Source organism: Sus scrofa, chromosome 2, assembly GCF_000003025.6.
Source record: "Sus scrofa isolate TJ Tabasco breed Duroc chromosome 2, Sscrofa11.1, whole genome shotgun sequence".
NCBI lineage: Eukaryota > Metazoa > Chordata > Mammalia > Artiodactyla > Suidae > Sus > Sus scrofa.
Window position 1 is genome coordinate 12,643,946 of NC_010444.4, and position 13,373 is coordinate 12,657,318.

Sequence of the window (13,373 nt, forward strand, 5' to 3'; positions counted from 1 at the left end):
ACAAGGCATGACAGGGACTTATCCCAATTATAGGAAACCTAGAAGAACAGGAACTATTAATCAAAGGCAACAGCCCTTGTAACACCCCTATATTGGGTGTGCAAAAGCCTAACATGGATTGGTGCCTAGTACAAGACCTTCATCTAATAAATGAGACATTGGTCCCATTACATCCAGTGGTGCCCAACCCCTATATTCTCCTCTCACAAATTCCAGAAATAGCAGCATGGTTTACTGTATTAGATTTAAAAAGATGCCTTTTTCTGCATTCCCTTGACTAAGAGTTTGCATATATAAATTCTCAAAATATGGAAGGGAATTGACTGGACAGAATTAGTTTTAGGTTCATGTAAACTGGGAAATATTCAGTATTAAATTAATATGTTAGAATTGAAGTTTGTTGATCTAATTAATATAGACATGTCATTATAGTTATCAACATTAAATATAATATTTTATTGTACTTAGGTTTAATAAAAGTCAAATGAGTCACTGAGACATCAGTTACTAAACAGAGAAACTAAAGGTATTTAGGACAATTAATCAATATGTTTAGTGCCACCCTGAGATAGTCTCTATAAAAAACACACGCTTTTAGAAATTGTAAAGGGCAGTCCATGGTTACTTTAGAAAAGTAGAATGTGTGTGCTTTAAGTAAAGAAGGAATGAGGAATGGAATTGCATTTTATTAAGAGAACAGAAAGATAGGATGGAAAAACAAGGAGCAGACTAATATGGATACAGAAAGTGATGCAAGGTGTGTGGGAAATGGATACTGAGAAAAGAATTTTGTGCATGGTGGGGACTTCATTTAGAATAAATTTAATCAAGTAAATTGATTTTAAAAGTAAGGTGGTGCCATAAATCATAGTCCTCACAAGGATATAAGGTAACTTTCAATTATACGCTGACCAAGAAAACTGCATACAAATATTTTATGACCAGCCAGAGAAATCAGAAAAATCATACAGGTTATAGGTATTTTAATTAATTTTATCAAATATGGGATCAATATATGTGGATCACTCCTGAAAAGGGTTATTTAACCCAGCATGCGTCTATTTGCTGGGAGCCAAATAAACATTATGTCAGATGTGGGGAGAGACCCCTATCCTCTATTGAACTAAAACCTTTAGGATATTTAGCAACCGAACATTGTTTACAAATCATCTGGGTCATATACGATCTAAAAAAGACTCCTGTATGGTCTGGAATGGACTGGGGATTTAATCCTGGAGTATCCTGGCTAGACCCGAATGGAATTTATTGGATATGTGGAATTAATATGTGGCCTTGGCTGTCCCCAGGAAGGGTAGGGTGCTTCACTCTGGAATTGGCTTTTGCTCATGGCAACATTATGAAAACTCTGAGCTGAACACCAGCCAAGCTTCCCTATTTACATACTAGCTGGGCCAGATCAGTGTTCCACTGGTATGATTACTTAGCAGTGATGTTTGTGCCTTCAATGGGGATCGTTGACATAAGGCTGCAGGTGGAAGCCTTAACTAAATTTACTCAACAAGCTCTTCATGATACTGCAGAAGCTATTTCTAACCTAAATATGGAACAACAAATAAGAAAAGTACTGTTCAAAACCAAATGGCCTTAGCTATACTCACTGCAGCTAGAGGAGGTAGCTGTACATTATAAAACCTAAATGTTGTGTCTTTATTCCTGATTATTCACAGAATGTGTCTGATTCCCTGCTAGATCTCCAGCAGCAGATTCATAAGATGTCAGATCCAGCTCCAGCTTTCGGAGCTGCCCTCTGGAACTGGTTGACCTCCTCTTAGTGAAAATATTTCCTTACCATAGTCATCATTGTGATGGCGATCCTTTTATTTGGACCTTGTATAATTAATTGTATTTCTCACTTCATTACATCCTGATTAGAAGCTATCAACCTTCAGATGGTGATGGAAGGGGTACCCAATGTAATGTATCAAAGCCCACTCGACGGTCCCATGAGCGGAGACCTAACTGCTTTCCCCTAACGATGGAAGGAGTCAGAGCAGTCATCACCCCTTTCCCTGCAGTTGGAGTCTCCAACTTTAGAAGGGAGGATTGAGGCTGAATAATAACTCAGGTAGTCAGTGTAGGAGCATGGGCTTTGATGCAATCTTTGATATGCCTATTGATTAACATTTGTGGCTTAAGGGCTCAGGGGAGTAACATCCCCGCAGGCCTCGCTTACTATAGGGACTGTACCTACACCCAGGTGGACATTAATCCTTAACCCCTGTGACTCAGTTTACGGGAAGAAAAGGGCAAAGGGACCATGAGACTTATGGGAAATTTCCACCCCTAAACCCCCTGTTGGACAAGGACTGATATAGGTAATTGGGCAAGGCCAATGAGAGAAAACCACATCTTTCTGTACCCCACATTGGTACCCCCCCATCTTTAAGGGATAAAAATCCCTATAGGACAATAGAGAGCAGGGGCTCTTCTTCCCTGCTTCCAGCAGTCCTGGGAGCTATTTGCTTTCCTGTAATAAAAACTTTGCTTGGTTGCAAAAAAGAAAGACGAAAGAAAGAAAGAAAGAAAGAAAGAAAGAAAGAAAGAAAGAAAGAAAGAAGGAAATAAAGTTTCTTTAAATAGAAACACACATAACAAGATTTTGGATTGATTGCTTGATGAAAATAAGATTGGGGGCTTGTAGAAACCTATCTGTGTATTTTTGCTAGAAGCAAATAAGAATCCATGAATTCACTGTTCACTGTGACTTTATAAAGGCTAATTACTATAGCTAATAAGGATAGTGTAGATAGATAGATAGATAGATAGATAGATAGATAGATAGATAGATAGATAATTAAATATGAGCATTAGAGAAAGGTAAGCTGTTTCTCAAATCAGTAGATGTGATTTATAAGATGAAGTTGTTCCAGATATGTGACTTTGGACAAGTCATTATCTCTTTCTATAATTCAGTCTCTTATATACAAACTGGGTGAATGATCCATGAAACCACTCAATTTCAACTATAGCACCACAGATAATTTATTTCCTAATTTTATTACATATGTGTTTTAGATCTAGAGAACAAATTATTGCTGTAACAGTAATTTGTATAACACATTCCAGTTTCCCTGTACCCCCTTTTCCCATTTAATGCTCTATTCCTTTACTTTTCATTGTTGCAGGACATCTTGTCATCCCCAAAATGACATCCATGGAGAATGATACAGAAGTAACTGACTTCATCCTTCTGGGACTTTCAGATGCCCCAGAACTGCAGGTCCCATTCTTTATAATGTTTGTCCTCATCTACCTCATCACTCTAATTGGAAATCTGGGCATGATCATGTTGATTCTGTTGGACTCTCATCTTCACACTCCTATGTACTTTTTCCTCAGTAATCTCTCTCTAGTAGACTTTGGATACTCCTCAGCTGTCACGCCTAAAGTGATGGCTGAGCTCCTTAGAGGAGACAAAGTCATCTCTTACAATGCATGTGCTGCTCAGATGTTCTTTTTTACAGTCTTTGCCACTGCGGAAAGTTACCTCTTGGCATCAATGGCCTATGACCGCTATGCAGCAGTGTGCAAACCCCTGCACTATACCACCACCATGACGGCAAGTGTGTGTGTGTGTCTTGCCATAGGCTCTTATGCTTGTGGTATTCTGAACGCCTCTGTAAATGTTGGAGATACCTTCAGTCTCTCTTTCTGTAGGTCCAATGTGGTTCATCACTTTTTCTGTGATGTTCCAGCAGTCATGGTTCTTTCTTGCTCAGATAAACACATCGGTGAGTTGGTTCTTATTTATATTAGTAGCTTCCATGTGTTTTTTGCTCTCATGGTTATCTTTGTTTCCTACCTGTTCATATTTATCTCCATTTTGAAGATGCAATCATCTCAGGGACACCAAAAGGCTTTGTCCACCTGTGCTTCCCACCTCACTGCTGTCTCCATCTTCTATGGAACAGTCATCTTCATGTACTTACAGCCCAGCTCCAGCCATTCCATGGACACGGACAAAATAGCCTCTGTGTTCTATACTATGGTCATTCCAATGCTGAACCCTGTGGTCTACAGCCTGAGGAACAAGGAGGTCAAAACTGCATTCAAGAAGATAGTTGAAAAAGCAAAATTGTCTCTAGGGTTAACCCTTTAATAATGTCAGAGATGAAACTAACTAAAAAGTTAGTTTCATCTCTTTAAGATGTTCTTTGCTCAGTGACTCACATGTTAAGGCCCACACTGCACTTACCTTCCTGAGGGGTTATCCCTGCATTATGCAATGTCACATGTCTAGTAGAAATTAAATGAGATAACAGTTATCATTCGTCTTTCTACCACCTGTCAATGCAAATATACATGTGAAGCAAGAGCATATGCAAGCCCAGGGTTAGAAGGTGGTTTCATGTGTCCCATGTATGCACATGCAAACAGGAGTAGGAAATTTTTTAAAGAAGTAAATGGAATATAGCTCATTTTTGGGAAAAAAGAATTTAAAATAATTGTGGTATAATCTTATTTATTACTTTAATGGAAAATCTCTTATTCTTAAATTGAGGAAAAATGTGATAGTTTAAAAAAATGTAAGGGCTTTTAGGCAAATTTTCCCAGAGCTACATAATTATAATTTTTAAAATGAATTAATACATCTGTCTTTCCTGAGTTACTTGGTATAAACACATTCACCATGAAACATGTTATCATGTAACATGGTAATTTTCAAAAAGCAAAAAAAAAAAAAAAGAGTATATAAAAGAAGTGAGACAATAAAGGAATTTTCTGATTTATCAATATATGACTACCAATAATTTGTGTTTTGTAAAAAGAATGCACTGAGAATAGTAATTTTATGTTTTTTCAGAGTTCCTGTCATGGTGCAGCCACAAGCTATGGTGTAGGTTGAAGATGTGGTTTGGATCTGGCATTGCTGTGGCTGTGGCATAGGCTGGCAGCTACAGCTCTGATTAGATCCCTAGCCTGGGAACCTCCATATGCTACAGGTGTAGCCCTAAAAAAGACAAAAAGATAAAAGAAAGCAATTTTATGTTTTTATTTCTGTAAATACTTTTCAATGGTTATTGCTACTCATTCATTGATAATTTAGTTGAACTATAAAATTTCTATCAGTTTCCCACTTATTCACTCCACGTTGTTTACACTGATTTCCTTACTACTCCTTGACATTTTCAAGCATGTCTCAGGGCCTTTGCACTTGCTGTTCCCTGTACCTGGAATGTTCCTTCACTCTCTTTATTTTTCTGTTTAAATATTACCCTACCATAAAGGTATTCCTTGGTCGCCTTTATAAAAAGTAAAATATATGCTCTCCATTGACATTTTCTTCTCACCCTGTTCCATGCTGCACATAAACCTCTATCAACTATACATTGTTTGCATATATATATGTATCTTCAAATGAGATCATAAATTCCATATGAGAAGTAATTTCTTCTGCTTTGTTCTTAACTCTGTCCTCAGTCCCTAAATGAATTGCTTGATCATAGGAAAGTTAAATATATACTTTTTAAATGAACAAATGAAAGAAAGAAGATTTTAGTTATGTCAATATATAAGTTCAGTTATATAAATATATTAAATATTTGAATCATGGATATTATAATTCATTCATGAAATAAATCTACATAGAATTAGAGAACATTTCAAGAGACACAACTGATGTTCTCTTTCGTTGAAATGTTTTTGTATACATTCTCACTTGGCACTTTTATTTTACTTTATTTTAATTTTTTATTTTAATTTTAATTTTTTGTCTTTCATCTTATTTTTTTAGGGCTGCACCCACAGCGTATGGAGGTTCCCAAGTAGGGGTCTAATCGGAGTTGTTGCTGTGGGCCTACGCCAGAGCCACAGCAATGCAAGATCTGAGCTGCGTCTGCAACCTACACCACAGCTCATGGCAATGCCAGATCCTTTAACCCACTGAGCAAGGCCAGGGATTGAGCCTGCAATCTCATGGTTCCTAGTCAGATTCATTTCTGCTGCGCCATGACAGAAACTCCTTATTTTACTTTATTTTTAATTTTTTAATTAGTCAATTTACAATGCTCTGTTGATTTCTGCTGTACAGCAAAGGGACACAGTTATATACATATACACATATACTCATACATACACATACATGCATACATATACATTTATATATGTAATATATATATATACACATGTATATTTATTTATATATATATACACACATTCTTTTTCTCACATTATCCTCCTTCATGTTCCATCACAAGTGATTGGATATAGTTCCCTGTGCTACACAGCAGGATCTCATTGCTTATCTACTCCAGATGTAATAGTTTGCATCTACTAACCTTAAACTCCCATTCCTTCCCACTCCCTCCCCTTCCCCCTCCCCCTTGGCAACCACAGGTCTGTTCTCCATGTCCATGAACTTGTTTCTTTTCTGTAGATATGTTCATTGTTCAATATATTAGATTCCAGATGTACTCACTTGGTGTTTTAATTCCCACTTTTGGGTGCCGTGATTATCTGGAAGTTTTGTCATCATTCCTTAGGAATGATGCCTCATTGACTAAGTAGCACACTAAAAAGATTCTATTTAGTAAGTCAGAAAAATAAAGTATGAAACTATTTTAAAGCTTAATATCTGATTCTGTTTGGAAAATTACTTCATACACACTGGTAATCCAGTTCATTCCAGTGATTCCAAGTATACATAATGTAAACATAATAATCCTTATCAATAATAAACAATATACATTTAATATCCTAGTTGAATAGTGTTTATTATTGACCCTCAGGGGAACTCAATTCTATAATAAAGCTACCCATAGGAATTTGCATTGGTATTCTCTTTTCTGCCTCTGCATACTTAGAGGTTTTCATGTGCTCAGTATTTGTAAGATTATGTTTGGATGTACCACGATTGTCATACTGACACTAGTGTGGGCAGAGTGTTGTAATCCAAATATTCCCTCTGACTCTATGTTGAATAAATATGCATCTTCTACTGGAACCATTTAAAAATTAATTTTAATAAAAGCTTTTAGAATTTTTTAGAATTATAGAAGAGGAGCAAAGATACTGTAAGAGTCCCCACATACTCCTACCCCAGTTTACCCTAAAGTTATCATCTTATATGACCTTAGTACATGTGTCAATACAAAGAATCTAACATTCACACATTGTTCTTAACTGTATCCCATACTTTATTTGGATTTCACTGATTTTTCCTCTAACATCCTTTTTCTGGACCAGGATCTTTTACTTGGTAACATGTAGGGAAATAAAAATGGTTACGGTTTTATGCTATTGTTTTGGGTGGTGTTTTACGAGCAGCATATAACAGATATAGACTCTATTAAGTTGAAGGAGAAAGCCAGGGGATAAGGAGACAAATGAAGGCTAAGCAGTTATGTCTGAGAAAGAAATGTGGATGTGATGACTAACATTCGACCTACTATTAGCAATTCAGAGGAAACCTTCAGATTATTGAGGAAATGTTATTGGCAAGAAAGCTATGAGCTTACATTTTAAAAATCTTCAGATGACCAAATTAGAACGACTCTAGAAACTCAAAATTTCAAGTGTGAAATTAATCTACAAAAGTTGATTAGTCCTCTAAGAGATCATATGCCCAACAGGCACTTAAACTCCTTGCTGTGGCCATCAACTTCACATAAAAACATTACATAAAACAGTGCTCAATATAGTCCCACTTGTTCCAGGGAAAAACCTTTGCCCCTAGCATTGAAAAATCCCATCTTAATTAAATGCTTGCCAATTTGACACTAATTCAGTATTCCATATTTTTCACCCTGTAAAACTTACTATTATCACATCTGTAAACCTCTGCTAACATCCAAGTAAATGAGAGATGGTTTCCTCTGCTGGAAAAATAAAAAGAAACCAGACTCTGTTAATATTTTCTCAGATTTCATTTTGTCTTCAACACTCTTTAGAAATTGTCATAAGGAATAATGGGTAAGAAAAAACAACATGCGACAGGTAGACCAGCGACCAAGAAAATCAATGGAAAAAGGAATTCTCCCTAGAGATAAAAATCAAAGTCTCATAATGAAGTATCTCCCATCACCAAGGCTGAGAAGCCTTGATGATGTTAATTCAGCAGAATTTCAAAACTGACCAGTGCATTTCCATTCTTCTCTTTCATAGAAGGGAATTCTCTTTTTCAAATTACTTTTACCATACTCTAACATCATACACTGAATGTGAAAGTAGGATGAGCTTATCACAGAGCCACATTTGGACTGAATGGAGAGGACTATTATGATGAGATCTGGTGTGTTCAGGGTGGTGTGGCCATAGACTGGAGAGGACCATTAAACCTCTTCAATATCCTGGATGTTGAGCTTTCACGGGTATTTGTTGGGATTTAAGTTGTCTCCCTAAGGGAGGTGGATAATATGGTGTGTGTGTGTGTGTGTGTGTGTGTGTGTAAAAGTAAAATGGATATTTGATATGCATTAGCAAGACAATCGAAGATAATTTTTTTCATTGAAGTATAGTTGGTTTACAGTAATGCGCCAACTTCTGTACAGCATAGTGACCCAGTCATGTATGTATATGCATAAATATGCATACATATATTCTTTTTCTCATACTATATTCCATCATGTTCTATAATAAGAGATTGGATTTAGTTCCCTGTGCTGTATAGCAGGACTTCATTGCTTATCCATTCTAAGTGTAATAGTTTCCATCTACAAAACCTAAACTCTCTGCCCATCCCACTTGCTCCCCTCTCCCTCTTGGCAACCACACGTTTTTTCTCTATGTCTGTGAGTCTGTTTCTGTTTTATAGGTAGGTTCATTTGTGCCATATTTTAGATTCCATATGTAAGCAATATCATATGGTATTTGTCTTTCTCTTTCTGACTTCATTTAGTATGAGAATCTCTAGTTGCAGCCGTGTTGCTACAAATGTCATTCTTTTTTATGGCTGAGTAGTATTCCTTGATAGTTTTTGTCATGTGCCAAAATATTTTCTTTTTCCTCTTGGATGTATAACTACATGTAATTTCTCAGCCTTCATGCAATTAGTTGTGGTCATGTGATTGTATTCTTGACAATGAAATGTATGACTTATGTCCTACTTCCAAGTCTGGCCCTGCGACCCTCTGTTTAATCTCTTTCATTGTCATCAGCTGGATAGTAAATCTGTGCCAGAGGAGATAGCAGAGCCACTAAACAGAAAGAATGGGTGACTGTTCTACTGAATTTCTGTGGAACAACTAAATGAATAATATGAGAGGAAGAAGGACTTTGCTTGTACAACAGCTAATATTTATACCAACTAATGCAGATTTCTTGAAGAAAACCTAGATGCTCTTGGCAGAAAGTGGGAGGATATTGTGACAGGAAACACTGTGAAATATCTGCAACACAATTTAATTCCACAAATATTTATTCATTAATCTCCAATCATCTTCTAAAACATAACTAGGGGAAAAACCATTAATACAGGTTTTGCCAAAAAAAGGCCCATTCTAACCAAATTTTCTCTTCTAAGAAAACATGCTAAAATCCTCTGTGCTTATTACATATGCTTTATTCATGGGTTTGTGTATCCAGTGTTGCAAAGACATATGGTAGTGGAAATGTGAGCATATGAATAAGTCAAATATAATTAATAAGATTTATTACAAGCGGAGAACCAAAATAACTTCAGTCTCTTTTGGACAGCATCATTCAGATTATAATATATTTGGATCTGATATTTCCTTTTTTCCTGATAATAGACTTTTGAAGGAGAAATGGGGCTACATCAGTAATTTAGGTGCAGAATGGGCCTTAAAATGTGAGTTACTGTAGGTGAAAGATCTGAGAGGAATGAAACTGGCTCATTTGGAGCCTATGATTTTAAAAGGTGAAGCCAATAGACAATTTTGCCTTCTCAACTACCTTCTTGAATGCATTTTTGACCTCTTTGTTCCTTAAACTATAGACCAGGGGGTTTAGCGTGGGGATGACCATGCCATAGAATACAGATGCAATTTTGTCTGTGTCTGTGGAATGGCTGGGACTGGCCTGTAAGTACATGAAGATAACTGTTCCGTAGAAGATGGAGACAGCAGTGAGGTGGGAAGCACAGGTTGACAAAGCCTTAAGGTATCCCTCTATTGAGTGCATCTTCAGGGTGGTGATAAATATGAACAGGTAGGAAACCAAGATAACCAGGAGAGCAAAGAAGATATTGAAGCTTGCCACAACAACAAGAATCAGCTCACTAATATGTCTATCAGAGCAAGAGAGGGCCATGACAGCTGGAATGTCACAGAAAAAGTGATGTACTAGATTGGACCTACAGAAAGAGAGACTGAAAGTATCCCTAACATGGATGGAGGCATTCAGAAAACCATAAACATAGGAGCCTATGGCCAGCCATGCACACACACCTGTCATCATTGTGGTGGTATAATGGAGGGGTTTGCACACTGCTGCAAAGCGATCATAAGCCATTGATGCCAAAAGAAAATTTTCTACAGTGCCCAGGGCTACAAAAAAGAACATCTGAGCAGCACATGCATTGTAGGAGATAACCTTATCCCCTATAAGGAACCCAGCCATCACCTTGGGAGTGACAGCTGTAGAGTAACAAAAGTCCACCAAAGACAGATGACTAAGGAAAAAGTACATGGGAATATGGAGACGAGGGTCCAGGAGAATCAAAACGATCATCCCCAGGTTTCCAACCACATTGATGAGGTAAATGAGAGTAAACATGATAAAGAGTGGAACCTGCAGTTCTGGGGCATTGGTGAGTCCTAGCAGGATAAATTCAGTCACTTCTGTATAGTTCTCCATGGATGTTGTTTGGGAATCAAAGCATGCCCTATAGCAATGAGAAATAAAGAAACAGAGTGATAAACAAAAATCAAATGGAGAGAAATTGAAAGAGATAGATAGCTAGATGAAGGATGGAGTGCATTATTTAATTATGGCAGTATTACAACTTCATTATAATTCAGGTAATGTATGGGTTTGACAACAAAATTTAATGCATTCATTATAGAGTTATACATTGTTGAAACTGAAGGATCTTCATGGGTCTGAATTTTATAAACCTGTAAGTTGAAATGTGGAAAAATTAATGTCTTGATCAATATGTGTCATTTCAGTTCCCTGTGTCTAGGAAGTGCTAACCCTTCTATGTTGCTGTTGTGTCAGGAACTGCCTTATACCCTTTACACGTATATCCATTTATTTTTCTCAATAACTCTATAGGATCGAATAGTTACCCACATTTAACTAATGAAGCACAGAACGTGAGTAATGTGTTTAAGTTTACAAACTTATCACTGTCTAAGCCACGTTTTGTACATAGGAAGAGTTGTTCTTTGGTCCACTGGTCTTAACTAAATTTAAATAAAATTGAATTTAACTAAATTTATAATTACTCCTTGTCTCCACAGGTCCAAACTCAGTGTGTGGGGTTTCACAATTAAGTAGCTGAGACATATATGTGTAGTAGATCAAGTGAGATAACTGCAGCAGTAGGTCCATGTACAACCAGCAGAGTCAATTCTGAGGGTAAAACACAGCATTATGCATAAAGCTTGGGCTCTGGAAAGAGGTGGATATCAGTCCTACCATTTACTGCCCAAGAATTAGTCAGTCTAACCTAAGTACCTGATTCTGATTTTCTCCATATGTAGCATGAAGATTGTCGTGAGATCAACCTCAAGGTATTATTGTGAGAATTAAATGAAATAATACATTAAAAGCAATGAATAAAATGCTAGGTGTTTGGCATCATCTAAGTGTTAGTTGTGATATTATTTTTAGAATGGAATGATAACCTCTATGTTTGAGAAAGGTAGGTGATGAAAGTCAGGCATTTGGATAGAAATGAGTTTTGAGTCTTGTAGCCTCTCTCTTCAGCTTCCTATTCCACCCACTCCACCCGCTGAAATTTTTGGTGCCCTCCCATGTTTCTCAGCCTGTTGATCCTCTTTCAGCATGAGTGGCTCTTCCACTCTTTCCATATGAGCCATTTGTTTGCTTATTATCTTTCTTACAATCTGCATTTTAGGATGAGTTGACCGTCTCCTTTCTTACCCTCATCCTTCCCTTCATTACTATCATCTCCTAGTTAAACAACAGAGATCAAGATTGAAAGCTCCTAGTTTGTTAGCTTTCTTTAGTCTGCAGGTCTATTTTGGTGGTGTGTTCCAAGGTTAAAAAATTTATATGAATGTCTTCTTGTATGGGAACAATGCTTTAAATCTTTTTTTTTTTTTTTTTGCTGCATCCATGGAATGAGGACGTTCCTGGACCAGGGATCAAACATGCATCACAGCAGTGACAATGCTGAATCCTTAACGACTAGGGCACCAGGGAAATGTGAAATTTTTTCTTATTTGAATTTAATGCCTCTGGAAGGACATCCATCATTTGCTGATTATTCTCTACTATCCTTCTTCTAATGCTTTCACATCTTCATTTTACAAGCCTAGGGCATTGGTAGTTAGTAGTGAGCATAACTATCTTCTCTTCTATGAGCCCAACCCTTGCAGTCATTGTTTTCCAATTGTTGACAATCATAACTGCCTATAGAGCATAGTATGTCTTACAAACAATATTAAGTGCTAAATGCATATATAATTTTATTTGTGTATGTATGCACATGTATATTTATCCATATGTTTATATATATAAATATGTATTATGCAGACACATATCTTTTCATTTAATCCTCAGTAATATTATAAGGTAGATATTATAATTATCATCATTTTCCCAATAAGAGAACAAAGGTTTGTGAAACTATATAAAGCTGTATAATTACACAGTTATTTTTTCAGTTTCTTCTAATTTTTATTTTTATTTATTGTTTATTTATTTATTTTTATTTTTATTTATTGTTTAAAATTTTATTGGAATATAATTGACTTACCATGTATTAGTTTCAGGTATATAGCAAAGTGATTCAGTTATATATATGTTTATATAGTTATATATAACTATATATATATGTTTATATAGTTATATATAACTATATATATATGTTTATATAGTTATATATATATATATAGTTATACTATAGTTATATATATGTTTATATATATGTATAAACATATACATACATATACATATTTATATATATATCCATTCTTTATACATATTTATACATATAAATATATGTATTTATACATATTTATATATATAAATATTTATACATATTTATATATACATATATAATACATATTATATATATATATATCCATTATACATATTTATATATATATATATCCATTCTTTTTTTCCATAGAGGTTATTACAAACTATTGAGGGATTTCCCTGTGCTATAAGTAGGTTCTTGTTAATTATCTATTTTATACAATTGTATGTTAATATGAGGGAGAATCGGGAGTCAAGATTAAAACCCAGCTGTGAGCAAA

At 35.8% G+C, this 13,373-nt stretch overlaps 2 protein-coding genes across 2 annotated transcripts; one reads left to right on the plus strand and one right to left on the minus strand.

Moving 5' to 3' along the window:
• LOC100623017 (olfactory receptor 5B2-like) lies at positions 3,176 to 4,120 on the plus strand. The gene has a single exon (XM_021085466.1). The coding sequence runs from the start codon at positions 3,176 to 3,178 to the stop codon at positions 4,118 to 4,120; it is 945 nt and encodes a 314-aa protein (XP_020941125.1).
• LOC106509346 (olfactory receptor 5B3-like) lies at positions 9,832 to 10,776 on the minus strand. The gene has a single exon (XM_013994291.1). The coding sequence runs from the start codon at positions 10,774 to 10,776 to the stop codon at positions 9,832 to 9,834; it is 945 nt and encodes a 314-aa protein (XP_013849745.1).